Genomic DNA, 27,099 nt, shown 5'->3' on the forward strand with positions numbered 1-27,099 from the left:
TTTCTTCCTTACATGTTTTTTTATAATGGATATAAAATTATATATATATATATATATATATATATATATGTAATAAAAAAATAAGAGGATAAAAATAAATAAATAAATAAATATATATATATATATATATATATATATATATATATATATATATATTATATAATTTTATATTTTTTAATGACATGAATATAATTTAATTTTTTTATTTATGTTAATAAAAATATATTTTTTATTTTTTATTTTTTTTTTTTAAATATATTTATTTATAATCCTTTTCGCAATAAAAATTTTGTAGCAGTTATATTTATTTGATATACTTATAATTCTGTATATTATTTATATATCATCAGTTTTTCTTTTTTTTCTGTTTTAAAAATATACAAAAATAAATATTTTTTATAAATAATGCATACAAATCGTTTTTATAACTATTATATTTAGCAAAATAAAGGCAACTTTTTTTTTTTTTTTTTTTTTGGTATTTTGAAAATTAATTTAAAAGGTTACTTAAATATATATTTTAATATTTAAAAAAAATTATATATATATATATATATATATATAAGTATAACATTATATATTATGTTTCGTTTATAAGTTTATCTTCTTTTATTTTATTTTATTTATTTTTTTTTTTAAATTTACATTTTTGTTTTATATGTTATTCAACATATAGATATATATCTTTATTTATTTTTATGTGAAATTATATAATAATATTTATATATATTATATATGTAGAACTATACTTAAAATAATAACTTTAAGTATTATAAAAATATTATATGATGATATAAAAATAGTTATACCTTTAGGACATATATATAACATTATATATAAAAAATGAAGAGCAAAATTTTGTGTAATCTTTTTAAAGGAAAGAGTTGTATTTGTTTATATACAAATTGTTTGAATGAAAATAATGTGAATAAATGTTATTATAATTTAGTACGAAATTATAGTGATCATGTAAAAGATCATTTTAATAAACCCAGAAATGTTGGGTCATTTGATAAAAACGAGAAGAATATTGGTACATCAATTGTTGGGAAAGCATCATGTGGAGATGTAATAAAGTTACAATTAAAAATTGAAAATGATGTTATAAAAGATGCAAGATTTATGGCATTTGGTTGTGGCTCTGCTATAGCTAGTAGTTCTTATGCGACTGAATTAATTAAAGGAAAGACAATCGATGAAGCTTTAAAAATTAAAAATAATGATATTGCTTCACATTTAAGTTTACCCCCTGTAAAAATACATTGCAGTTTATTAGCAGAAGATGCCATCAAACATGCTATAAAAAATTATAGAGAAAAAGTTTTAACGTGACAAAAAATAATCAAAATGTATATATATAATATAATATAATATTATATAATATTATATAATTTTTTTTTTTTTTTTTTTTAATTAATACAACCGATGTTTAATTTTTTTTTCCTTACTTTGTATATAATAATATGTTATAATATTATATTTTATCTTTAATTTATTAAAATGTATAAATTTTCTCATTTATTTTCAAATTTACTACATTTAATTTTTATGGTAAAATATAAGTATATTACTAATTTTTTATGTATTATAATAATTAATCATTTAATAAATATGAATGCTGTTATTTTATAAATATGCATACTAAGAATATATATATATATATATATATATTTATTTATTTATTTATTTATATTTATATTATAATAAAATTCGACTTAAAAAAAAAATAAAAAAAAACAATATTAGTTAAAACAAATTAAAAATTAATTTTAAAAAATGAACCAAAAAAATTTTAATTAAACATAAATGTAAATATATATAAAAATATTTAAATATATGTAAATATATATAAACATGTATAAATATTTACATATGGCACTAATGTGGCAAATCAGAATTATTTATTGGTATTACATAAAAATGATAATAAGTTTTATTTTTTTTTTTCTGTATTATTACTCATAAATTTTATTACATATTCATTTGCCTACACACGTCTTCTCTTTCTAGGCTTAGAAGCATTTAATCCACATTTTGGTAATCTAGGTTCATGTATTATCTGTGTTATATTAAGATTATTTGCATACATAGCTTGCAAAACAGTTTCTACCCTCATGATTCTCCTAAATTTTATATCAATAGAAAATATCCCAAGTCTTCTACATTTTTTAGCTATATTCTCTCCTATTCTATAAGCACATCTTTCGCTTTGTTGTAACGTCTTCGTAAAACCAACATTTCCAGCAAAGGAACCGAATATGGTTTTATAATTTTTACTTTTATTTACAACTTGAATATGTACATTATTTTTAGATGTAGTAATAACAGCTCGAAAACTATCTGTAGGTTCAATTATTAAATTATTTTTATCTCTATCTATATTATGAAATTCTTCTCTATCACCAAATAATTTGTATCTTCTCTTATGACCTTGACAATTTTTAAGTGTCTCCCTTGTAATGTTTTTCTTTTTTTTATCTGGCTTCTTTACAGATTCTTTTAAATTCGTTATTGCCTTTACTGCATCTGAAGAAAGGGTCGTAAATTTTAGACTTTTTGCTGAATATACATTTATTAATTTATTTACAAAATGGTTTATGCATATATTCATGTAAATGGGACTTGAGAATATGGTTTTATAATTAACAAGGCTCTTGTTTTTAGATAAAACATTCATCCTTGTATACATTATTGTATTGTGTTTTAAAAGGATAAACAAAAAAAAAAAAAAAAAAAAAAAAAATATATATATATATATATATATATATATATAATATTTTTTATTATTTTAATTATAAATGTGCCATAGTTTTATTCCATATTTACAAAATCAAATATAATAATATTGGCTGAAAATATTCATGTCAGCAATATATATTTTCTTAACCCTAAAAATTTTAACTTTAGTTCGATTCAAAATTATACATGTATATATATTTTTTTATATATATCTACCTTTTATTAATTTACAAAAATGAAAAAAAAAATTATAGAATATATTTAATAATATAATATACTGCATATTTACTTTAATTTTTATAATAACCTAACATATAAATGTCAATAAATGAAAAAAAAAAAAAAAAAAAAAAAAAAAAAATATGACATTTCTTGGGTATAAAATATTTCATTTTATTTTTTCTATTATTATGTATTATTTTAAATATATATATTATTACCTGTAGGCTAATATTATGTGTATAATAAAAGTACATATATTATTATATAATATATATATATATATATATGCTACATAAATATTTTTTTTTAGATACAGGAGAGAAAATATCGTACAAGCAAAAATAAGTGGAATATATAAAATAAAATAATACATATATTATTATATATTCATACTAACATGTATTTTTTTTTTTTCTTTTATTGATATATTTTTAAAAATATTTCTTTTTTTATGCGTTTCTATTTTTTTTTTTTTTTTTTTTCATTAAAAAAAATATACAAATATTTAAAGGAATACTAGAAACAAAATAATTAAAAAAAAAAAAATAAGAATTGTTAAAATATAATATTTGTTATTATATATATATATATATATATATATATTTATGTACATATATTTTTTTTTTTTTTTTTTTCAAAATATAAAAAAGAATAAATTTTATTAAAACTAATATTATTTATATTATCTTTTAAATATATTGTCAACGGATCCGTTTATTATTACTATTTATATAAATATATAAATATATATATATATATACATATATATATTTATATATATATATATATTTTTTTTTATTTATTTGTATATATTAAAAAAAAAAGAAAGGATATATTTTATTACATATATATATATATATACGTACTTTCCTTTTAAGGCTTAAATATTTATATAATACCTTTAATTTTAATTTATTCAAAATGTGTGATATTGGTTTGATAGGTTTGGCTGTCATGGGCCAGAATTTAAGTTTGAATATTTCAAGCAAAGGTTTTAAAATTGGTGTTTATAATAGGACATATGAAAGAACAGAAGAAACAATGAAAAGAGCAAAAGAAGAGAATTTGGTTGTTTATGGTTATAAAACAGTAGAAGAATTAATAAATAATTTGAAAAAACCAAGGAAAGTTATTTTATTAATCAAAGCAGGTCCAGCTGTAGATGAGAATATTAGTAATATATTAAAACATTTTGAAAAAGGAGATATAATAATTGATGGTGGGAATGAATGGTATATTAATTCAGAAAGAAGAATAAAATTATGTAAAGAAAAAGATGTAGAATATTTAGCTATGGGTGTGAGTGGAGGTGAAGCAGGTGCAAGATATGGTTGTTCATTTATGCCTGGTGGTTCTAAATATGCATATGATTGTGTGAAAGAAATATTAGAAAAATGTTCAGCTCAAGTTGGAAATTCTCCTTGTGTTACTTATATAGGTCCAGGTTCCTCAGGGAATTATGTAAAAATGGTACATAATGGAATAGAATATGGAGATATGCAATTAATATCAGAAAGTTATGTAATTATGAAACATATATTAAAATATGATAATCAGAAATTATCAGAAGTTTTTAATAAATGGAATGAAGGTATATTAAATTCTTACTTAATTGAAATTACTGCAAATATTCTTGCAAAAAAAGATGACTTAACAAATAATTATTTAGTTGATATGATATTAGATATTGCTGGAGCAAAAGGTACAGGGAAATGGACTATGCTTGAAGCTACCGAAAGAGGTATCCCTTGTCCAACTATGTGTGCTGCTTTAGATGCACGTAATATAAGTGTTTTTAAAGAATTAAGAACTAAAGCAGAATCTAATTTTAATAAAGATAATATTCTTATTGACCCAAATGAAGATTTAAATGATTTTGAAAATGATTTATTAAATGCTCTTTATTGTTGTAAAATTATTTCATATACTCAAGGTCTTTTCCTTTTAAAACAAGTTTCTGAAGAAATGAACTGGAAATTAAATTTGGGAGAAATTGCTAGAATATGGAGAGGTGGTTGTATTATAAGAGCTGTTTTCTTAGATCGTATAGCAAATGCTTATAAAAATAATGAAAAATTAGAATTATTATTCCTAGATAATGAATTCTCAGATGATATTAAAAATAAATTACCTTCCTTAAGAAAAATTGTTCTTATGGCTACAAAATATTCCATACCAATTCCTGCCTTCTCAGCTAGTTTAGCATATTTTCAAATGGTAACCTCACAAAATTTACCTCTTAATTTAGTGCAAGCCCAAAGGGATTATTTTGGATCACACACATATAGGAGAACAGATCGTGAAGGAAATTATCACACCTTGTGGTGATAATAAATATGCATGTAAATTTTTTATTTTCTTATGGAAAAATATGAAAGTATACTATTCCATATTAAGTATACATATACACTTTAAGAACTATAAAACAAAAAATAATACAAACAAATAAATAAATAAATAAATATATATATATATATGTGCATATCTCCTCTTTATTAATATAATATTTTAATCTTCTTATTATATAATCATATGACAATAAAAATAGAAAGAACAAAGGCAAAATTACCATATATTTAAACCTTTATATTTCATAGATATAATATATTTTTATTTTTATTTTTTTATAACATTCAAAAAACACATGGATAAAAATTTAAAATTATAAAATTTGTCATACAACATTATATCAAACAAGATAATAAAATTATTAAAAAAATATATGTAGATCAATTGTAATGTTGTAATTTTCATAATTTATAAGAAAAAAAAGTATACATATAAATATATATATATATATATATATATATATATATATATTTATTTATTTATTTATGTAATATTTTTTTTTTTTTTTTTTCTTTTTATAATATTAATGTCTTTTTCACATTACTATGTTGTGTTGAAAAATAAAATAATAATAACAATAAAACAAAAATATGAGGTAATTATATTTAATTCCTATAATTGAATTTTTCAAAGAAAAATTATTGAAAATAATATTTTAAATATTTTTATTAATAAAAAATTAAAAAAAAGTAAAAATTATTTTAGTCTTTTTTTTTTTTTTTTTTTTTTTTTCAATACAAATAGACTTATTATTAAAACTTTTTTGTTTTTTATTTTGATTTTTTTTAAAATTGATAATATAATATAATTTTATTTGATTCTTATTTTTGTGATTTTATGATTTGATAATATAAATTATTCTTATATTTTGTTAATAATTATTATATACGCAACATTAATTTATATGTCAATAACTATTGTTTGCACCAACTTAACAAAAAATTAAAAAAAATATATATCATTAGAAGTATTACATTGTTTTTTTTTTGTTTTTTTTTTTTTATATATAAATATGGATAACTTATTTTATTATATGATAATTCAAAATGATAGAATACAACCTATTATTGTAAGACAACCACAGACAGTTATAATACATAGTCAACCCAAATTACCTATAACATTAGACTTACCACCTCAAAATATTATTTTAAAAAATGAAGATCCACAACCAATTATAGTGAGACAATCTAATCCCAATATCATAATTGAAAAATCACAAAATGATTTTTATAACCATCCAAATTTCCATATAGGATTACATGATAAGGTAAATTCAATGTCAGATATAAATAATACCAATATAAAGGAACAACCAATTAAGGATAATATGATTGAAGATATGCAAAATATAAACAATGCTGACACACAATTTTATTATAATAATCAAAATGTTATAAATGAAAATAATGTTTTACCCACACATTATAGCTATCTGAATAATGGTGTATTTAATAAGGAACATAATTATGATCCATACAATTTTACGTTATATTCAAATAAATGAATGTATTAATAAATGGAAATATGAATATATATGAATATATGTGAATATTTGTTTTCTTTCTTCTTATAATTTAATATGTCCTTTCACCCTTTCAGTTTTTTTTTTTTTTTTTTTTTTTTTTTTTTAATTTTGTCTCTAAACCTTTATATAGATAAAAAAAAGAATATAAATTGTTTTACGTTTTAAAATATTCTCTTACCGTTTTTTTTTTTTTTTTTAGAGACTAAAAAACTGATAATTTAAAAATACATTAAAAATAAAAATGAATACCTTTTCGAAACCATTTAATTAAAATTTATTAAAATATTAACTTTTAATGATTTACAAAAGAATGTAACATATATTTTGTAATTATTAAAATAATTCTCAATCATAAATAAGAAATATAAAAATGTTCTAATATATTGTTAAACTTATATTAAAATTATCTAAAAGGTTCTTTCAATTATTAATTATTATATAGAAATTTATAAAAGAGAGAAAAAAAAAAAAAAAAAAAAAAAAAAAAAAAAAATAGTAAAGAAATCATATGAAAGGAAAAGAAATATAAAGAAAAATAATATATTATTCGAATCAGTTTTACTAATTTTTGTGCTTTTTTTATTATTTCTAATTATATAATTTTTCAATAGTTTTCGATTTGCATTCTGTATATCACATTAACGCCTCAATAATAATCCCAATTTTCCATTTGACATATATTGAATTGTCTAGTCATTTATTTCCCACTTATTACATAATATTTTTATTTATATTGGTCATTACTGGGCAGTTCATATCTGTTACTATCGTCTCTTGACATGTGTCCACATTTTGTATATAATTTGGGGGTGCTTCATTTTTAACAACAACATTAGGATTTGATTGTTTAACAAAAACTGAAGTTGGAGGATTATTTTTCACAACAATATTGGAGGGTGGTTGATTAAGGACCATTGCTGGTTGTGATTCATTTTGAACAACTACCGTTGTAGGCATCTGTACTAAAATGGGAGAAGGTAGTAATTGGTTTTTCACATATATAGGAGGTAATGGTTCAAAATATATAGGCTGACTATAATGTTGTGTTGTATGATCACTGGAAAATGATTGAGGAATTACAGCATTATTATTAGGAACATACATTTGGAAAGGTTGCATTGAAACAACATTTATTTTGTTATCTAATTGAGGCACAAAATTAAAGGGATGCATCATATAAACAATTTTACAAAAAAAAAAAAAAATAAAATAAATAAAATAAAATAAAATAAGTAAAATAATATAAAATATTTATATAAGTTAAAAAGGAAATCGATTATATCATTAAACAAGTATAATTTCAGACATAAAAGAATAGGTTAAATACAGGTTTATGTAGTATAATAAACAAAAATAAATAAAAATGTATTACATAGAATTTAATTATACAACATCAGTCAAAAAAAAAAAAAAAAAAAAAAAAAAAAAAAGAAGAAAAAGAAAAATATTTTATATATGTTTACGTGTTTTCAATTTATTAAATGATAATTTATATAAAAATATAAAAAAATAATTACATGGCAAAAATATTCAAGCTATAATAATAATATAAACAAATATATGAACAGTTAATATATGTGTATATGTATATATATATAAATTTTTTTTTTTTTTTTTAATTCTCATAATGTTAATAAGAGTTAAATATATTATGACCGCGACTAGCTTTATTATATATAAAAGTACACATTGTAAGGAAACACTTTTTTTTTTTTTCACTTACTCATATATATATATATATATATATATATATATATTTTACCTGAACAGGTCAGAATTACGTTGTATATTCTTATAATATCAGGAATAATATTTTTGTAATTTTTATATATCTATATAAGACAATATAAACTATATGATTTTTTTTAATATTACAAAACAACATACAAAATGTTATTACACAATTTTTTTTTTTTTTCTTTTGGAAATATTGTTATGTTATTTTTATAAGGATTGAGGATTAATTTTTATTTATATAATAAACATAAATATAAATAAAAAAATTGCAAAGTTATAAATAAAGGAATATGGAATGATACTCTTTTATATTAATATGGTTATAAACCGTAAGGATATAAAATTAAATATCATATTATGTACTTTTATGGTGTATTAAGGAACGAGAACATAAGAAAATATAATATATATTTTTCTATATTTTAGTGTTTCTTATTACCATTTGAATTTACTTATTATATCTAATAATATGTAATGTGATTATAATAAGATATAAAGATTTATATATATATATATTATTTTTATTGTTCTCATTAGAAAAAATATGATAATATATTTGTTACTTTATTAAATTTATAGTTGTTATAATTGTAATAAAGTAATATGGAAAAACACATAAATAAATAAATAAATAAATATATATATATATATATGTATCATTATTTTAGATAGTAAATCTATTACGAAAAAAAAAAAAAAAAATTCAGATATTAATTACGAATGAACAAACTTTTATAAATATAAAAAAAAACTAATTTTAATTAGACATTGAATTATGATGTAAAATAAAATATATATATTTATATTGTAGCGTAATTTCATATTAGGCTTTTATTGATAAAAATGCTTAATTAGGTTTAAAAAAAAAAAAAACTTTATACATATATATATATAATATATATATATGTGAATATCTTTGAAGTATTGTACTTCTACTTTTATTACTACATATTTTTTAAGATGCAAAATGATATTTTTATTATTATATTCATTTCTAAAGGATATTATTATCATTTTTTTAATAAATATGTCTTTTTTTTTTTTTCTTTTTTTTTGTACATCTTTATTTTACCATATTGGTAAATATTTTGCCTTTTTTGTTTGGTCACGATTTCTCTTTTAATAATTCAACTTGACTTTTTTATCATATTCTCTGAAGAATTCTCTCATTTTATTAAAATCATTGGGATCCATTTTATTAAAAACATTATTTGTCTTAAGATCTTCCTGTAATATTGGCAGAGTGAGGTATTTAATATTTTTATTATTTCTCCTGTTTAATATTATGTGTGTGTTTTTGTTTTCCCTAATATTTTTTAAATATGGTTCAATGGTAGGGCAAGATCCTTTAATTTCTGTACAGTATTCCACCAGCTTGTTAGTAATATTATTATCATTTATATGATATTTATTGAGAAGTTTTCCATAAAATTCATATTTAGTTAATTTTTCATTATGTATATAAATACTTGGAATTAATTTTTCTCTAAAATGAAAATTCGGAATTTCTTCATTAAAAAATTTAATTATTTGTATAGTTATATTATCTTTGGATCCTGATAGAAGTGCATAATCCAGAATATTAATTACAGCATCGCTTAAAGTATGTCTGTTCATACAATCATAAGTAAATTTTGCAACATCATTCCAGGATAACATTTCGAATAATCCATCACATCCTAAAAATAGTATATCGTCACAATTTGCATAAAATATTTTTATATCAGGTATGCAACTTATCATGGTTTCATGAGGATTATATGGACAGTCGGATTTTATTTTATAATTCTGACAATAAATTATATATAACGTAAATATATATATATATATATATATATATATATATATATATATATATATAATTATTTATTTATTTGTTTGTTTTTATTTTTTTATTTTTTATATGACAAATACATAATAAATTATTCATAAAAAAATTTCAAATTATACTTTGTCTCCAAAAGAACGGGATACACCTATATATCCAAGTATTCTTCCATTTTCAACAAATCCTCCAATTTTATATATCCTTTCTTTTTCTTTTTTATTATAAGGTTTATGGTCTTCGCTTAATGAAATAAATGATCCATCCTTTTTAATAAGCATTGCTCTGGAATCTCCTGATATGAATAGAAATATATGGTTACATATACATATAAATTATAAGTAAAATACATAAAAAAATAAAATAATTATATTTTTTCATATTTATTAATTTACCCAAGTTGCAAATATATAGCTTAAAAAAATCCTTATTTATAATTTTTTCAATTATCGCAATTATTGCTAAGGCATATGAAATAACAATAAAACATTACAATATTATTATATACATATTATATAATGATGCATTTTCATGATTAATATGTTTTTACATATACATATATATATAAATATATACATATACTTATTAAAGTATAATTGAAATGAAATGTCTCCATAATCTATACCTGTTGATCCATTATGAGCGAAATTACTATCTAAAATAGGAAAAGAAAAAGAAAATAATAAATGTACAATTCAATCCAAATACATTTATACATATATATATATATATATATATATATGTATATATACTCAATATATTATAAAGGTCAAATATGAACATACTTAATATTTCATTGTCCATTTGAATACAAGCATTAGTTATATTGTTAACATCCAACGTTGTACAATTACCTAAAGGAAAATATATATATATATATATATATATATATGTGATTTATTTTTTCACAGAATTTTTTTTTATTAAAAATATATATTGATAATTATTTAAAATAACCAATAAAATCAGCTATGTTCCTTGCGCAATATAAGGCTGTTTCTTTTCCTATATGACTATCACATGAAAATGCACATTATTTAAATATATATATATTAAAAAAAATATTTATAAAACGAAATATTATCAAAATTATTTATAATATTATAATATATTCATTATTATATTCCTTGATAATGGTTGTGTTTTATGTATACCCATCAAAAATGGTGCACATCCTTAAATTTGTAAAGAAAAAAAAAGAAAAGAATATTAAAAAAAAAATATATCATTAGAATAATAATTTCATCTGTTAATCAAGACAAATATTCAATTATTCAAATATATTATAACATAGACATATATTTATATATGTATTAATATATATCTATTAATATATATTTATGCATAAATCGATAAATCTCTAATAACATACCTGCAGGATGGAAAATTTTTAAGGGAAGCTAAAATAACCGTTGCCTAATAATGACAAAAATACATACACACACACATATATATATATATATATATATATATATATATATATATATATATATGTTTCTATTTAATCTTATATTTCCCTATATTTTTATGAGAACATAAAATTTTTTTTTTTTTTTTAACACTTCGATTAAATGCAATTAAAAAAAATATAAAGGGAACTATGTAAGGGTATTATATTATTAATTTAATCACAATACATTATATAATTACATGAAATATGTATAATGAAAAACATTAACACTTATATATTACATCTTCTTCTGTGGCACGATATCCTTGCATAGTTCCAGCACAGACATGGGTATACCAACTAACGATTTCAGATATCTCTTTTGTACTTATTAAATTAATCTTATTCATATTTATTCTTTACATTCGGAATAAGATAAATCACTTATAATATATTGTAAGTGTTCAAAAAGAATGTTTTGTTTTTTTTATTCTTTTTATTTTTGTAAAAATTTGCATAACTCTATATTTAAAATAATTGAGAACTGCAATAAAATAAAGATAAAGATAAAGACGCTTTTGATTACTCCATATATAATTTAATTTATTTTTATTTCATTTTATTTTTTAGTATTTTTTTTTTTTTTTTTTCTTTTTGCGTAATATATATATATATTACATACTTGTTGGAGCTACATTTCCGTACTACAAGATGAAAAGGAAAAAAGCCCTTTTGTTTTTTATGTTTAATACACAAATGAAGTGTAAGTATGAAACCCCCCCAAAAAAAAAAATATATATATATATGTAATAGGTTTAAAATATACATATATATATATATATGCTTATACAAAAATTATTGAACGATTAATATATAATTGTATCATTTAATTTTTTTTTTTTTGTTAATTCTTTCTATTAAACATGTACTTGTCTAAAGACATAAATTTTGTCAAATATTCACATTAAATTTTGTAAACAAATATTAATAAGAATATAGACAATATATACAATATATACCATATATACAATATATACAATATATATAATATATACATTTTGTTCTTATATATTAAAAAAAATATATATGATATCATAACATAATACATTAAATATAAATATATTATTAGAATTTTTTTGTATATATATATATATATTTATTTATTTATATTATCCTCCACATTTAATAAAAAATTTAACATTTGTATTTTTATTTCTTATTCTTCATTCAATTATTTACTTATTTATTTTAATTTCCTACTTTTTAGTGTCATATATAATTAATTTTTAAGGTATAAAAAAATTTCTTTTTACAAAAAAAAAAAAAGAAAAAAAAAAAAAAACAAAAAAAAAAAAATTATAACAGATTAATTTCTGCATATTACTAAAAATAAAAAATATCCGTTATATTCAAAATTTACAAAATTGTATGAATAAAAAAAAAAAAAAAACATCAAAAAAATAAAGGAAAAGAATACAAAATTGCACACATATTGTGAAAATGTTAATTTAGAAAAATATATAATATATATATAAATATATATTGAAGACCATGTCAAACAATATTCGTAATAATATTCTTATTGCAATTCACACTTTTTTAATTGTAATGATGTGTATCCCTTAATATAAATATAAGATATATATTGTGTATACGTTTATAAAATTATATCCTAACTTGTATATTAAAATCACAAGTACATTATTCTACATGCTTGTAATACGAATCTTTTATAAAATATTCATACTTTTACAATATTATTATATTATTATATTTTATTGCGTTTGAATTTTTTTTTTTTTTTTTTTTTTTTTCATCTTTCTATTAATTTAAATCTGTTAATCATCTTACAAACTAAAATCAGTTGATACATTTTTATCACATCTTTCTGAGGTAAACCAGCTTATATACTTAACAGATGAAAAGGTAATTTGGTTTTTTAGTCTTTTTTCATATTCACACAATTGCTCCATAAATCCAATATTGGGACATATATTTTTTTTTCCCATTATAAAATTAAAAGCTTCATTAAGACCAAAGTTCTAAAAAATAAATTAAATAAATAAATTATATAAATATATATAAATATATATAATATTTAGGATGCATAAATATAAGATTAATAACCTGTTTTCCAATTAAATATGCAATGGATATTGTTGATGATCGACTAATTCCATGACTATTAAAAAAAAAAAAAAAAAAAAAATATATATCTATATATACATATAAATATATTAATATATAAATATATATATATATATATATATATATAATACTTTCCATATCATTTTATTTTTTTCCTTTTGCACTTAATTAATATCTTACCAACAACAAATAAGTACTGATTGCTCTTTAGTTATATACGAATGGATAAAATTATTCGATTCTTCAAAATATGACGATATATTTTCTAAACCTATGTCCTCCAAATTAATTCTTAAAATTTCATATCCATTTGGTATTTTATACTCAGGATATTCAAAATAAGTACAACATATAACCACCGCTTTAATATTATTTTTTTTAAGATTTTCTACATTATCTATATCATTTTTTTTACCCAAATATAAATATGGTATTATTTGAATCATTTAATCATATGTTATATAATAAGCCCCCCCCCCAAAAAAAAAAAAAAAAAAAAAAAAAAAAATTAAATAAAATTATAAATATAAATATAAATATATATAATAAAATATAAAAAATATAACTTATAAAATATATTAAAGTAATATATATATATATAACAAAAAAAAAAAAAGAAAGAAAGAAAAATAATAAAAAAGGAAGAATTAAATATATATTTATAATATATATTATATATTATTAGGATATCGCAAAATTTACAGGGTTAACGAAATTTAGGTTCGCATATATAACATTCAATGATAATTTAAATCTTCAAAGTACTAAAAAAAAAAATAATAAATAAATAAATAAATTAACGTACATAATAACATTAATATAAGAAGTATATATTATTATTTTAATATATATTATTATATAGTAAAGATCATATTTATATATATATATATATATATATATCTATTATTATATTATGTAAATATTAGTATAATATAATAAAAACATAAAATATATAATTATATGTACATTAAAAAAAAAAGGGGGGAAAAAAAATAGTAAATATATTTATATATATATATATATATTATTATATAGTAAAGATCATATTTATATATATATATATATATATATATCTATTATTATATTATGTAAATATAGTATAATATAATAAAAACATAAAATATATAATTATATGTACATTAAAAAAAAAAGGGGGGAAAAAAAATAGTAAATATATTTATATATATATATATATATATATTATTAATATAGCTAAAAAATATATATATTATTATCTAGCGAAAATATATATTAAATTATATAATATAGCTAAAAAAAAAAAAAAAAAAAAAAAAAAAAAAATATTAAAATATATTAATGTTATAAATTATTTATTAAAAATATGATGTTACATATAAGACAATTTATTTAAACAAGGCTTAAGTAGATCCTTCATTTAATGTGGTAAAATTAATACATTTATTTATAATATTTTTGTAATTACAATGTATATGATATATATATTTTTTTTTATATTGAAATGAGGAAAATAATTGATATTCTCCTATAAAATAAATATAATAAGTTACTTTATTATCATAAAAATAATTTTAAACTAAATAAATAATTCATTTTAAAATTATAGATAATATATATATATATATATATATATATATATATATTTATTTAGAGGTGTATTCAAAAAAATAAATAAATATCGAATAGAATATAATATGTAAGATATATGAAATGAAATATGTGCATAAAAATTCTTATGAAGTTTATATAAAAATTACACTACTAATCTTTTTATATTTGAAAAAAGAAAAATAATTTATTTTTTACATATATGACAAAATTGGAAAATATTATAATATTATATAAAATGAAAAGTCATTAATATAAATAAATAAATAAATAAATATATATATATATATATATATATATATATATATATATGCGTTTAATTTTTTTCTTTTTTGAAATATTAGAATTAACTTATTTCTATAATTTTCTTTAATTAATATTGAGAAAATAAATATATAAAAAATATTTCGCTTTATCGTGAACATACACAAATATATGCAGGATATATGAACACATTTATAACTTAATGTTTTATTATTTTTTTAAAAAGATAAAGATATTATATATAAGGACACCGTATCTTCATATATTTTTTTTTTGCACATTTACTAACAAAATGAATAACGAAAATCTAAAAGATACAACCGATGAAAATGAGGAATTAAAAGTTCTCATAAAAAATGTATTTAATCATTAAAAAAAAAAAAAATAAGAAGAATGTATATAATGTGTATAAAAGTATTAGGTCATATATGTCCTAAAAACATCGTTCCAAAATATATATATATATATATATATATATATGTGTTTATTTATTTAATTGAATTATACCAATACAATGACAACAGTTTATTAAATAAAATTCATTTATATAAATAATCATAGTCCCACTTTTATAATACTACATACAATAAAATATAATATTTTTTTTATGAACAGATAAAAGAATATTTAAAAAAGGTACACAAAAACCAAAATAAAATACTTAACTTATTTTGTGATCATGAAAAGCTAATATAGGGAGATATCCAATTTCATATGATTAGGTCTTTTAAATAAAGGCATTGAGAAAAAAAAATGAACCAATTATATAATAAAAAACTAAAAAATGAGAAATTTCTACTTCTATATTTTTAATATTATAAATATGGAAAATAATATCTTTAACATAATATATATGTATATATTTGTTCATGGAACATTTTTTCTATTTTTTTAAAATGAAAATGACCTAACTTCATATATTACAAAATGTATTTTATTATTAAAATGTTCTTGATTTTATTTTTTCTTTAATTTTTAATTTTTTCCACATTTTATTGTAATGTAATTTTTTTCTCATATTCCTTATATATAAATAGTAAATACTTAAATTTTTTGTAAAAAAGAAAAAAAAAAAAAAAAAAAAAAAAGAATTTTAAATAATATGACTTTTGAATAAATATATATAATATATATATATTTTTCCCTTGATACACATCATAGTATTGTAAAATATTTCATTAAAAAAAAAAAAAATATATATATATATATATTTTTCTTTTATGTCTTGTAAAGTTAAGAATATCTCAAACATTTTTTATAATTAAAAATATGCATTAATAAAGAAAAAAAGAAAAATTTTTCTTCTTTTTTTATATAGTTTATATATTTTTATTACTTTTCCTACGAATAATTTAATATATAAAAAAAAAGGTTTTAGATAAATATATAATAGGAAAAATAGATCTTTCTATTATTATTAAAATATTAAAATGTAATATTTATAATGTGCAATTTTATTAAGTTCTAAAAATATATTAATATAAAAATAGAACAAATTAATAATCAAACAAACATATATATATATATATATATATATAAATATATTGAAGTGTTCGAATAAAAAAATAAAAAACTTTTATAATTCAAATGTGATTTATCCTTTTTGGGATGTAAAGAAAAATATTTCTTATAATAAATATATATGTATATATATATATATATATATATATATAATAATTAAGTTAATATTTTTATAAAAAGAATCTTTTTGAATATATCATAATGGCAGTGGTAAAATAAGCCTATGTATAAAAAATTACACAAACATAATATGTATATATATATATATATATATATTATATGTTCTTGAAATATTTTATTTATTTATTTATTTTATTTTTTTTTTTTACATATATGTAATGTGTAGTATGGTAAAATATCTTACTGGAACGAGCGATATACAAAGTAATAGATTTATATGATTAAATTATTATACTATTCTTATAAACATTTATATATTCCTTCTGATTTGTATTTAATTCTATTATTTTATTTTAATCTTTTTTTTTTCTTAAAAGTGAAGAAGAGCAATTTGATTGGCACCAAAGATGGTATGGAGTAAAGCATATTTTTACAGAGCTTGAAATAAAAAATGATGCAAACATTTTAAATATAGGATGTGGCACATCAAGTAAAAGCACTTAAGATAAATATATTTATACATTAATATATATATATATATATATATATATATGTATATTATTTATTATGTTTTAAAGAATTTAGTGAGGAAATGCTAGATAGTGGATACACAAATATAACCAACATAGATGCATCATCTGTGTGCATAAAGAAAATGCAAGAATTATATAATGATAAACCTAACTTAAAATGTAATTATATATATATATATATATATATCACTTATTCATAATTTAATATAATATATTATTATACCATTATTTGTCTTTATATTTTTTGCAAACAGATTTATGAGTGTATATAATATATTTTTATAATAAATGTTATATCCTTTTTGTAGATATATTAATGAATGTATGTGATATGAGAGAATTTACAAATGAAGAATTTGATTTGATTATAGATAAAGCATGTCTAGATTCCATAGTAGTAATAACACGTGCATCTTATATATACGTATTTATCAAACACTATTCACATTTCTAATATATTGATTTATTTGCTTATTTATTTATCTCCACCTTTTTTATTATATTTTAATATTTTTAAATATTACATTAATATTTTATAATGGATAAGAATTTTTATTTAATATGTATATATATATAGAGGATAAGCAAATAAAAGATAAAATTATTTTATTTTTCTATTTTTACAGTGCTCAGAAGATTCTTTAAAGAATGTTGAAGAAATGTTATCAGAAGTGTCCAGAATATTAAAGTAAGACTTATAATATATATGTTAATATATATGTTAATATATATGTTAATATATATATGTTAATTTTTTTTTTTTTTTAGGTCTAATGGAATTTTTGTTATTATATCACATGCACAACCAGCATATCGTCTTGTATATTTACAAGTGAGAATTTATAAAAAATGGAAAAATAAAAAAAAGCTACACACTGTGTTTGACATTTAATATATACATATATATAAATATATTGAATGTATAATGTTGAAGAAAACATTTTTTCAATATTCATATGTATACATTATAATATTTTTTTATATTTAGAAAGAGGATTATAATTGGGATATAACAGTCAAGACTGTTCAACGCCCCATGCTAGGGATAGTAGGTAATTATGAAAAAAAAAGAAAAGAAAAATTATGTATAAATATCATTAATATAATAAAATATTTTAGAACCTTGTATTATTTTTATATATATATTTTTTTTATTATTTTAGCTCCCCCTGTGGATGATAATTTACACTACATATATATTTGTAAAAAGAAACATACAAGCAAATAATAATACAAAAAAAAAAAAAAAATAAAATAATAAAAAAAAAAAATAATAATAAAAAAAATAATAATAAAAAAAATAATAATAAAAAAAATAATGATAAAGAAAATAATAATAATTCGATATAATTTTATAATTTATTAAATTGTATATACATATAGGTATACATTTTGAGATAGTTAAAATATTTATTCTGTATACAAGATTTTTAATATTTAATTATAAAAATTTATATAATTTAAGGGTTTAAGTATATAATATTGTATTATATATATATATATATATTTATATATATATATATATATATCTATTTTTTTTTTATTTTTTTATTTTTTTTTTTTTTTTCTTTGTGGTAAGGGTTATTCATTCATATATTTTTAACTACTAATGGTCCATGTACATACAAAATTATTTTACACCTATATGCATAATTAATGATAAAATATAAAAAAAAAAAAACAATTATAAGGATTTTAAAAATGAAATAATAAGAAATAAAAATAATAAGTCTAATAAATATGCCTTTTATGGAACTGGAGAGAATTATTATTTCTATATTTCAACATGTTAATTTTTTTCTTTTTCATAAAAATAAAAATTAAAAAGATAAATGAACAAAGTATGTATAATATCCAAATCTAACTTTATTATTTATATATTTATTTATTTTTTTGAAAAATATATATTTCTACATTTAGTTATTTCATACAAGTAAATATATTATATATATAAGGAAGGGATGCACACAAAAGGGTACATAAGAAAAAAACAGGATTAAAATATTGTAAGATTTATACATTTAAATGATTGTCATGTATAGGAATTATTACATATACTCTCTGTATTTACACTTGTTTACATTTAATTCTTATATATGTATAATTTAATTTTTTTTTTTTTTTTTTTTTCTTGACATTTTATTTGTAACCTAATATATAAAATATATGCTTTTTTTTTTTTAAATTGTAAAAGTTAAATTAAAAAAAATATATAAAATAAAAAATAATAATATATTCACAATTATATATCATATCTTATAATTTAAAATAAATAAATATTATATATAATCTTTATATTCACAACATGATGGAGGCAACATTATTTTTATGAATGATTCTTGGGTTTTTTTTTTTTTTTTTTTTTTTTTTTTATATAATTTAATAGTGCAATTATATTAATTTTTCTAAAATTATATAGTGCAATTATATTAATTTTTCTAAAATTATATAGTGCAATTATTTTATTTTTCTTATTTGTTACATGAATTATTAGTTCGAACATTATATGATCTTAAGCTTTTTTTTTTTTTTTTTTTTTTTTTTTTTTCAGAATTAATATATGTGTATAAAATAGAAAAATATATATAAATATATATATATATATATATATATATATATATATATGTATATATAATATATATATCTTCATTTCATATATATTTTATCTATAAAAAAATATATAATTTTAAAATTGTGTACCACATTAAAATAACTGTTGTTGTTTTTTTTTTTTTTTTTTTCTTTTCTTTTTCTATTCACTTTCAATAACAATATATATAACGTTGGTACACAAAAATTATTAAATATATTTTTTTTGTTTCATTCTGTATATTTTCTTAAAAGTTTCTATAAAATTAAATAAAAAATATATGAGTACTAAATTGTTTTCTTAATAATATTTATTGTAATTATCATTATTGTTATTTATATTTTTTTATTACAAAAAAAAAAAAAAAAAAAAATGAAAAAAAAAAACAACTTCATTATCTTTTTACTTTTTTACGCATGATTTGTTTTGTTTTATTTTTTTTTTTAAATTCCACTATATTTTTCTATGTTCTAAAAAAAAAAAAAAATTAAATTAAGAAATTGAACAAATTAATAAATAAAAATATATTAAAAATTGAAGAAATTATAAATATTGTCATCTTTTTTTTTTTTTTTTTTTTTTTTTTATTGTTCACATATATATATATATATAATATATACTTTTATTTATGTCATTGATTTTAATAGAAATAATATAAAAAATCAAATTAACACGTTCCTATGGAATTTATTTTTTAAAAAATATATTAATATATATATCACAATAACATATTTTTTTTATATTTATTGTTTTATTTTATTATATTTATATATATATATATATTTTTTTTTTGTCCCGAGCAAAATATATTGTTTATTATATATATTTCAAAATAAAGAAAAATCCAAAATAATATATATTTAAGTGTGTATTTATATTCTTTATTTTTTTTTTTTATGTTAGATCAAGAATAGGAAACTTAAGAAAAATAAGAATTTTTATAAATTTAATGTGTAAATAAAATAAAAATGATGTTGTATTTATAAAAATTATTAGTTATAAAATATTTGCATGTAAATATATTATCTATACAAATATACATTTTGTTAAATATTTTTATTTTGTTTTATTATTATTTTTTTTTTTTTTTTTTTTGTGTGTGTGTATATATGATCATTAGAAAGGATCTAAATATAAAATATATGTATTATATTTCTATTATTTTATTATATTAATATTTTGTTCATTTTATATATGTAAAGTTTTAAAAAAGAATAAGCTCATTTTAACGTAGCTCCAAAAAAATTTTATAATATAAATATATTACTATATAATATATATATATATATATATATATATATATATTTAATTTTTTTTTTTTTTTTTTTTTTTTTTTTTTGTTTGTCTCAACAAATATGTATATGGACAAATGCAGAAATTCTAGCAGAAAGTACAAACTCTCTGCTGGAGATTCGACTTTTGGTAAGCCAACGGTTAGAGGTTCCGTAACGAACGATAATTTGAGTGATGATGGAGAAATTGAATTTGAAGGATGGGTTGAATTTGTAACTAAAAATGGTAATGATGATACTAACCTTTCTCAGGAGAAAAAAAAAAGACATGGTCGAAATAGAAATCATACTGTAAGTTTATGTAACATTGCAAAAGATGATATTGTATTTAATAAAAGTAGAAAAAGAGATAAACAATCAAGAAGAGATTCAAAAAAAGGCAATGAAATGAATACAGATTATATGTATAGCAATAATAATAATAATATATATGCAAACTATGTATTTAAACAACCTAACGAGATCTCAAATGGTAGTATTCTTTATACTCTAAGAAATAACAATAATAATAATAATTATAATAATAATAATAATGTTGTTACACCATTATATATTAATAACCAAACAAAAACAAACGATAATCTTATTAATATATTAAGTCCTAACTATGTAGATCCTGCACCTCCTATTGTTCTAAAAAATCAACAAGTCCTTCCTCAATTATATATAAGACAACCACCAACGGTTATTGTAACTAATGAACCTAGACCCCCATTAGTTATTAACCCCCCACCAGCAAATATTATATTTAAAAACAAATCACCACAACCAATATATGTTAATAGTACTAGACCAAATATAATAATTAAAAATGACCCCCCGGTTGTGCAAAACCCTATTAATATGGATACTACACCAGTACAATTAGACATGCCAACAGAAAATATTACAATAAATAAAGAAACAATAAACTATCCTTATGTAATGAATATTAAAAAAGATTCATTTTTAGACAACAGAAATGTGTACTTAAAAGGAAGTGTATCAAGTACCAATGCATCTGTATCACCAACAAATGTTATATATGTAGAAAGTAATAATAATAATAATAATATGAATGATATAAATCAACAGAATATACCAAATTTTTACATGATGAATAATAACCAAACTCCACATTTACATCAAACAACAAATGCATATGCAACCATACCACCAATTAATAACCATCAAATACAAACTCAACCAACAAATACAGTACAATATATTCAACCAAATTATGAACAAGTCATAACACAAGTAGATCAAAATCGTAATCTATTCAATCAACAGCTTGTAGGAAGTACAGTAATGCAAAATATGACACCACAAGGTGTAAACACGTTAAATTATCCTGCAACGATCAATACTGTATGTGTTCCACAAACAATTTCTAATACTAATAATACAACATCGCAACAAGTACAATACATTCCTCAAACACAAGCATATGCACCATATAATAATGTACAAAATACCACAATTTATGAAAGGAATTATGTACCACAAATAGCACAAAATACAATGACAAATAATGTAGTACAACAATATGTTCCTTCCACAACTACAATGGTACAAGAAAATGTACAGAATACACCATCTTCTCAATATAGAATACTTGTTCCTAATAATGACAATATTCAATCTCCAAATATTATTAGACATTACAATAATATTTCAAATACAAAAAATAATGTTAATAAAGCTATAGTGCAACCAACTTATAACTCTAGCGAGATTTTACCTTCCTGTTCTCCATCAGGATGTGCATCAAGAAATAAAGTTACGCATGTACAAAATGTTAGAAGAAATTCATATATAAATCCACACTCGCATAGTATGCATGAATGTCCAAAAAAAGTACAAATAATTGCACGACCCATGCATGACCAAAATTTAAGAACATACAGTTTATGCAGATAATGGAAGGAAACAATAAAAAAAAAAAAAAATATATATATATATATATATAAAGATATATTTATGCTTTTATTTCTTCTATGTAATTATTTTTCCTATTTTATTCCTACAGAATTCATTCTATTCACTCTTAATGTTTTGTTTATATGTATTTTTTTATTATGAAAAATAATATATATATATATATATATATATATATTTTTTTTTTTTATATGTTCATATATTTATTTTATATACTTATTAATATATATAATTTTGGTTTACATCAACAAATACACGTTATACCTTCTTTTTTTTTGTTTTGTTTTTTTTTTTTTCATTCTACTCAATTTTTTATAACTTTTGCAAAATATAAATTATTATATAAATATTTTAATAAAAACTCTTTTAATATTATTCCTATATATATAATGTTCTATAGAATGGCAAAAAAGATATATTATTACAAAAATTTAAGAGGTGATAAATTTTAATAAAATATGTTATTTTTATATTGAAAGATTTTATATATATATATATATATATATATATATGCCTTACATATTACTTTTATATATGCAATGTTTGAGTAAAAGAAAATTATATTACATTTTAAATGAAAAAAAATAAAGTTAAAAATATAAGGTAGTTATATACATTATCTACTAAAAGATTATGGGTGTTAATGTATAAAAAAAAAAATGATATACATGTATATAACTGTTATAAATATATTATATTATAAAATAATAACATAAATTTTTATAATTTGCAAATTAAAAAAAAAAAAAAAAAAAAAAAAAAAAACATACACACAAATATATACATACATACATAACATTGTCTTTTATATATCAAACAAGTTTAGTAGAATAAATTGATGAAATATAACAAATTGTATAAAATTAAATTATAAAAGAAAAAAAAATATATAAAAATATAAAAATAATAATATTATTATTAAATGACTGTTTATTTGGGATAAGAAAAAAGTATTTTATTACTACCTTACATAATTATGACGCTGTAGAATGTTATTATCACATTACACAGACCAAAAAATAAAAATAATGTAGAATAAATAGTTATGAAATATTATTTAGATAAATATTACATAACTTCAAAAATCTTGTACATAAATATATAAAACAATATATGGTAACAAAGGTTATATAATTATGCTATATTTATAAGTATACTTTCTTTCTTTTTTTCATATAACCGTAACTCCAAAAGGGTTGTTAATAAATAAATAAATAAATATATATATATAAATATATATATATATATATATATGATATATATGGTCTAAAATACTTAATTTACATTTGGATATTTAATAAGTGAAAAAAAAAAAAAAAAAAAAAAAAAGTATTGAATTTATACATATATTTTTACTATAAATTTATTCAGGGATTCCCACGGAAAATAAACAAAAACAATGAAAAAAAGAAGCAAGAAGGATTTATGTTCTTTTAATAACACTACAATTTAGGACAAATGTGCATACAGCACTTCCTAGACAACAAATATGGAAAACTTCATGAAATTCCAAAATACCTAAAAATATAAATATATATATATATATATATATATATATATGTGAATATATTTATATATGTATGTGTGAATGCATTTTTGTATGTATGATTTTATGTAATATTCTCATATGAAAGGGATTTATGTATGCACCCAAATATATATATATATATATATATATATATATATATATGTATACTTCCTTTTTGGTAGATATTCATGTATAGAAAATTACCTGGAAAAATATTTGGCTTTTTCACAGAATATATAACTGCTCCTATAATATATAAAACACCCAGAAGTATTAAAAGAATAAATTCCTTTCCATATAATAATGATACATAATCTCTAATAAAAATAATATGTAGTAATCCAGCAATAGTAAAAATCATGGACCTTATAAATCTATTTCCCGATGAAAAACAACTAAAGAAAACGATAAGGCATCCAAATAATATTGCAAAAAACTGAAGAGAAATAAAAAATAATAACTTAATTTTATTAAACAATAAAGCTTGAACTGGTAACAAGGATCCACTAATCATTAGAAAAATTCCGAAATGATCCATCTTTTCAATTATAAAAAAAAATTTGGGTTTCCATTCAAAATTGTGAAGTAAAAAGGAGGCAAAGAAATTAAAGAAAATACATAGTACAGCTATAGAGGTAAATATTCTTGCTGTTAATGTTTTTGATAAATATAACATATAAAAAATCCATAATGGTGATATAAATACTAACATTAAATGTATCTTTCCTCTAAATAATGTTTTGTTTTTTCTTTCCATATATTTTATTAACATAATCTTATTTATTTTCTTCTCAATATATAATTCTACTATCTTCTTATCATTTTCACACAAATCATTAGACTTAATAAAACTCGCAATTTCATTATCATCAATTTTTGTACTACCCTTTAAGTCAAAAATATATTCACTATTAAAGGTGTTTGTAAAATGTGAAAAAAAGTTCTTATAAAATTCCATACTGAAATAATTATTTAAACGTTTTTATATGTATTTTTTTTTTTTTTTTTTTTTAATACATACTTATATTAATAAGTATTATATATATATATATATATATATAATATATATATATATTTTAATATTATGTATAAAATATATTACAATAAATATGAAACCTTTTAAGTTTTGGAATCATATACAAAAAAAAAATATATATATATATATATATATATATGTTCTTCAAAATTTTATATATATATTGTTACTTATTAAAATTACATCCCCCCAAGAATTTAATTTATTATTTTTCTCTTCATTCATATAATTGAAATATATAAATTCGCATAAAATATATACATAATATATATATATATATATATATATTAAAAAATAACCTTTGTATCATGTTATTGTTTTGTACATTTTGTATATATTACATAAACACTAATTTAAAAAAGCTTATCTTTATAAATTATTATTCTTTAAACCAAAAACATAAGAAATAATCAAATAAAAAAGAAAAAAAAAAAAAAAAAACAACAGAAATGGAAAAATATAAAAACATAAATTTTAAAAAACGTTTATTTCATTTAATAAATATATTATGTTACTTAAATTTTAAGGAATCATGAATTTTTTGAAATATATTATATAAATTAGTATATAAATATAATATATAATTTCATGTAACCAAAAAAAAAAAAAAAAAAAAAAAAAAAATAGTAAATAAACATAAAATAATATTATATATATAGGTTAAATGTTTACATATAGATATTGTTTTTTTTTTTTTAACAATTTGTTGGTAAAATATAAATTGTCCTCATTTTATTTTATTTTATTTTATTATTTTATTTTATTTTATT

General features: G+C 18.0%; 10 protein-coding genes across 10 annotated transcripts; 5 read left to right on the forward strand and 5 right to left on the reverse strand.

The window, feature by feature from the left end:
- Positions 1-843: 843 nt before the first annotated feature.
- On the forward strand, positions 844-1,332 carry PF3D7_1454500 (iron sulfur cluster assembly protein, putative; the record flags this gene model as incomplete). Its single annotated transcript, XM_001348656.1, has 1 exon — positions 844-1,332. One exon carries the CDS (start codon positions 844-846, stop codon positions 1,330-1,332), a length of 489 nt encoding a protein of 162 aa, XP_001348692.1.
- Positions 1,333-1,987: 655 nt separating this feature from the next.
- On the reverse strand, positions 1,988-2,677 carry PF3D7_1454600 (mitochondrial ribosomal protein S11 precursor, putative; the record flags this gene model as incomplete). Its single annotated transcript, XM_001348657.1, has 1 exon — positions 1,988-2,677. The coding sequence occupies one exon, from the start codon at positions 2,675-2,677 to the stop codon at positions 1,988-1,990; it is 690 nt and encodes a 229-aa protein (XP_001348693.1).
- A 1,205-nt stretch (positions 2,678-3,882) lies between these two features.
- On the forward strand, positions 3,883-5,289 carry PF3D7_1454700 (6-phosphogluconate dehydrogenase, decarboxylating; the record flags this gene model as incomplete). Its single annotated transcript, XM_001348658.3, has 1 exon — positions 3,883-5,289. The coding sequence occupies one exon, from the start codon at positions 3,883-3,885 to the stop codon at positions 5,287-5,289; it is 1,407 nt and encodes a 468-aa protein (XP_001348694.1).
- A 1,033-nt stretch (positions 5,290-6,322) lies between these two features.
- PF3D7_1454800 (conserved Plasmodium protein, unknown function) lies at positions 6,323-6,817 on the forward strand (the record flags this gene model as incomplete). Its single annotated transcript, XM_001348659.1, has 1 exon — positions 6,323-6,817. One exon carries the CDS (start codon positions 6,323-6,325, stop codon positions 6,815-6,817), a length of 495 nt encoding a protein of 164 aa, XP_001348695.1.
- Positions 6,818-7,549: 732 nt separating this feature from the next.
- On the reverse strand, positions 7,550-8,014 carry PF3D7_1454900 (conserved protein, unknown function; the record flags this gene model as incomplete). Its single annotated transcript, XM_001348660.1, has 1 exon — positions 7,550-8,014. The coding sequence occupies one exon, from the start codon at positions 8,012-8,014 to the stop codon at positions 7,550-7,552; it is 465 nt and encodes a 154-aa protein (XP_001348696.1).
- Positions 8,015-9,694: 1,680 nt separating this feature from the next.
- On the reverse strand, positions 9,695-12,200 carry PF3D7_1455000 (protein phosphatase PPM3, putative; the record flags this gene model as incomplete). The annotated part of the gene is made up of 9 exons (XM_001348661.2): positions 9,695-10,363; positions 10,526-10,695; positions 10,796-10,861; positions 11,026-11,055; positions 11,186-11,254; positions 11,358-11,413; positions 11,555-11,575; positions 11,773-11,816; positions 12,093-12,200. The coding sequence occupies 9 exons, from the start codon at positions 12,198-12,200 to the stop codon at positions 9,695-9,697; spliced, it is 1,233 nt and encodes a 410-aa protein (XP_001348697.2).
- Positions 12,201-13,637: 1,437 nt separating this feature from the next.
- On the reverse strand, positions 13,638-14,384 carry PF3D7_1455100 (protein tyrosine phosphatase, putative; the record flags this gene model as incomplete). Its single annotated transcript, XM_001348662.2, has 3 exons — positions 13,638-13,832; positions 13,918-13,972; positions 14,119-14,384. 3 exons carry the CDS (start codon positions 14,382-14,384, stop codon positions 13,638-13,640), a joined length of 516 nt encoding a protein of 171 aa, XP_001348698.2.
- A 3,127-nt stretch (positions 14,385-17,511) lies between these two features.
- PF3D7_1455200.1 (methyltransferase, putative) lies at positions 17,512-19,191 on the forward strand (the record flags this gene model as incomplete). Its single annotated transcript, XM_024473367.1, has 9 exons — positions 17,512-17,520; positions 17,657-17,694; positions 17,808-17,920; positions 18,009-18,122; positions 18,272-18,360; positions 18,590-18,651; positions 18,732-18,795; positions 18,952-19,015; positions 19,127-19,191. 9 exons carry the CDS (start codon positions 17,512-17,514, stop codon positions 19,189-19,191), a joined length of 618 nt encoding a protein of 205 aa, XP_024329209.1.
- Positions 19,192-21,914: 2,723 nt separating this feature from the next.
- On the forward strand, positions 21,915-23,747 carry PF3D7_1455300 (conserved protein, unknown function; the record flags this gene model as incomplete). Its single annotated transcript, XM_001348665.1, has 1 exon — positions 21,915-23,747. The coding sequence occupies one exon, from the start codon at positions 21,915-21,917 to the stop codon at positions 23,745-23,747; it is 1,833 nt and encodes a 610-aa protein (XP_001348701.1).
- Positions 23,748-25,188: 1,441 nt separating this feature from the next.
- PF3D7_1455400 (hemolysin III) lies at positions 25,189-26,251 on the reverse strand (the record flags this gene model as incomplete). Its single annotated transcript, XM_001348666.2, has 2 exons — positions 25,189-25,283; positions 25,498-26,251. 2 exons carry the CDS (start codon positions 26,249-26,251, stop codon positions 25,189-25,191), a joined length of 849 nt encoding a protein of 282 aa, XP_001348702.2.
- Between the last annotated feature and the right edge of the window lie 848 nt (positions 26,252-27,099).

This window comes from Plasmodium falciparum, assembly GCF_000002765.6.
Source record: "Plasmodium falciparum 3D7 genome assembly, chromosome: 14".
Taxonomy (NCBI): domain Eukaryota; phylum Apicomplexa; class Aconoidasida; order Haemosporida; family Plasmodiidae; genus Plasmodium; species Plasmodium falciparum.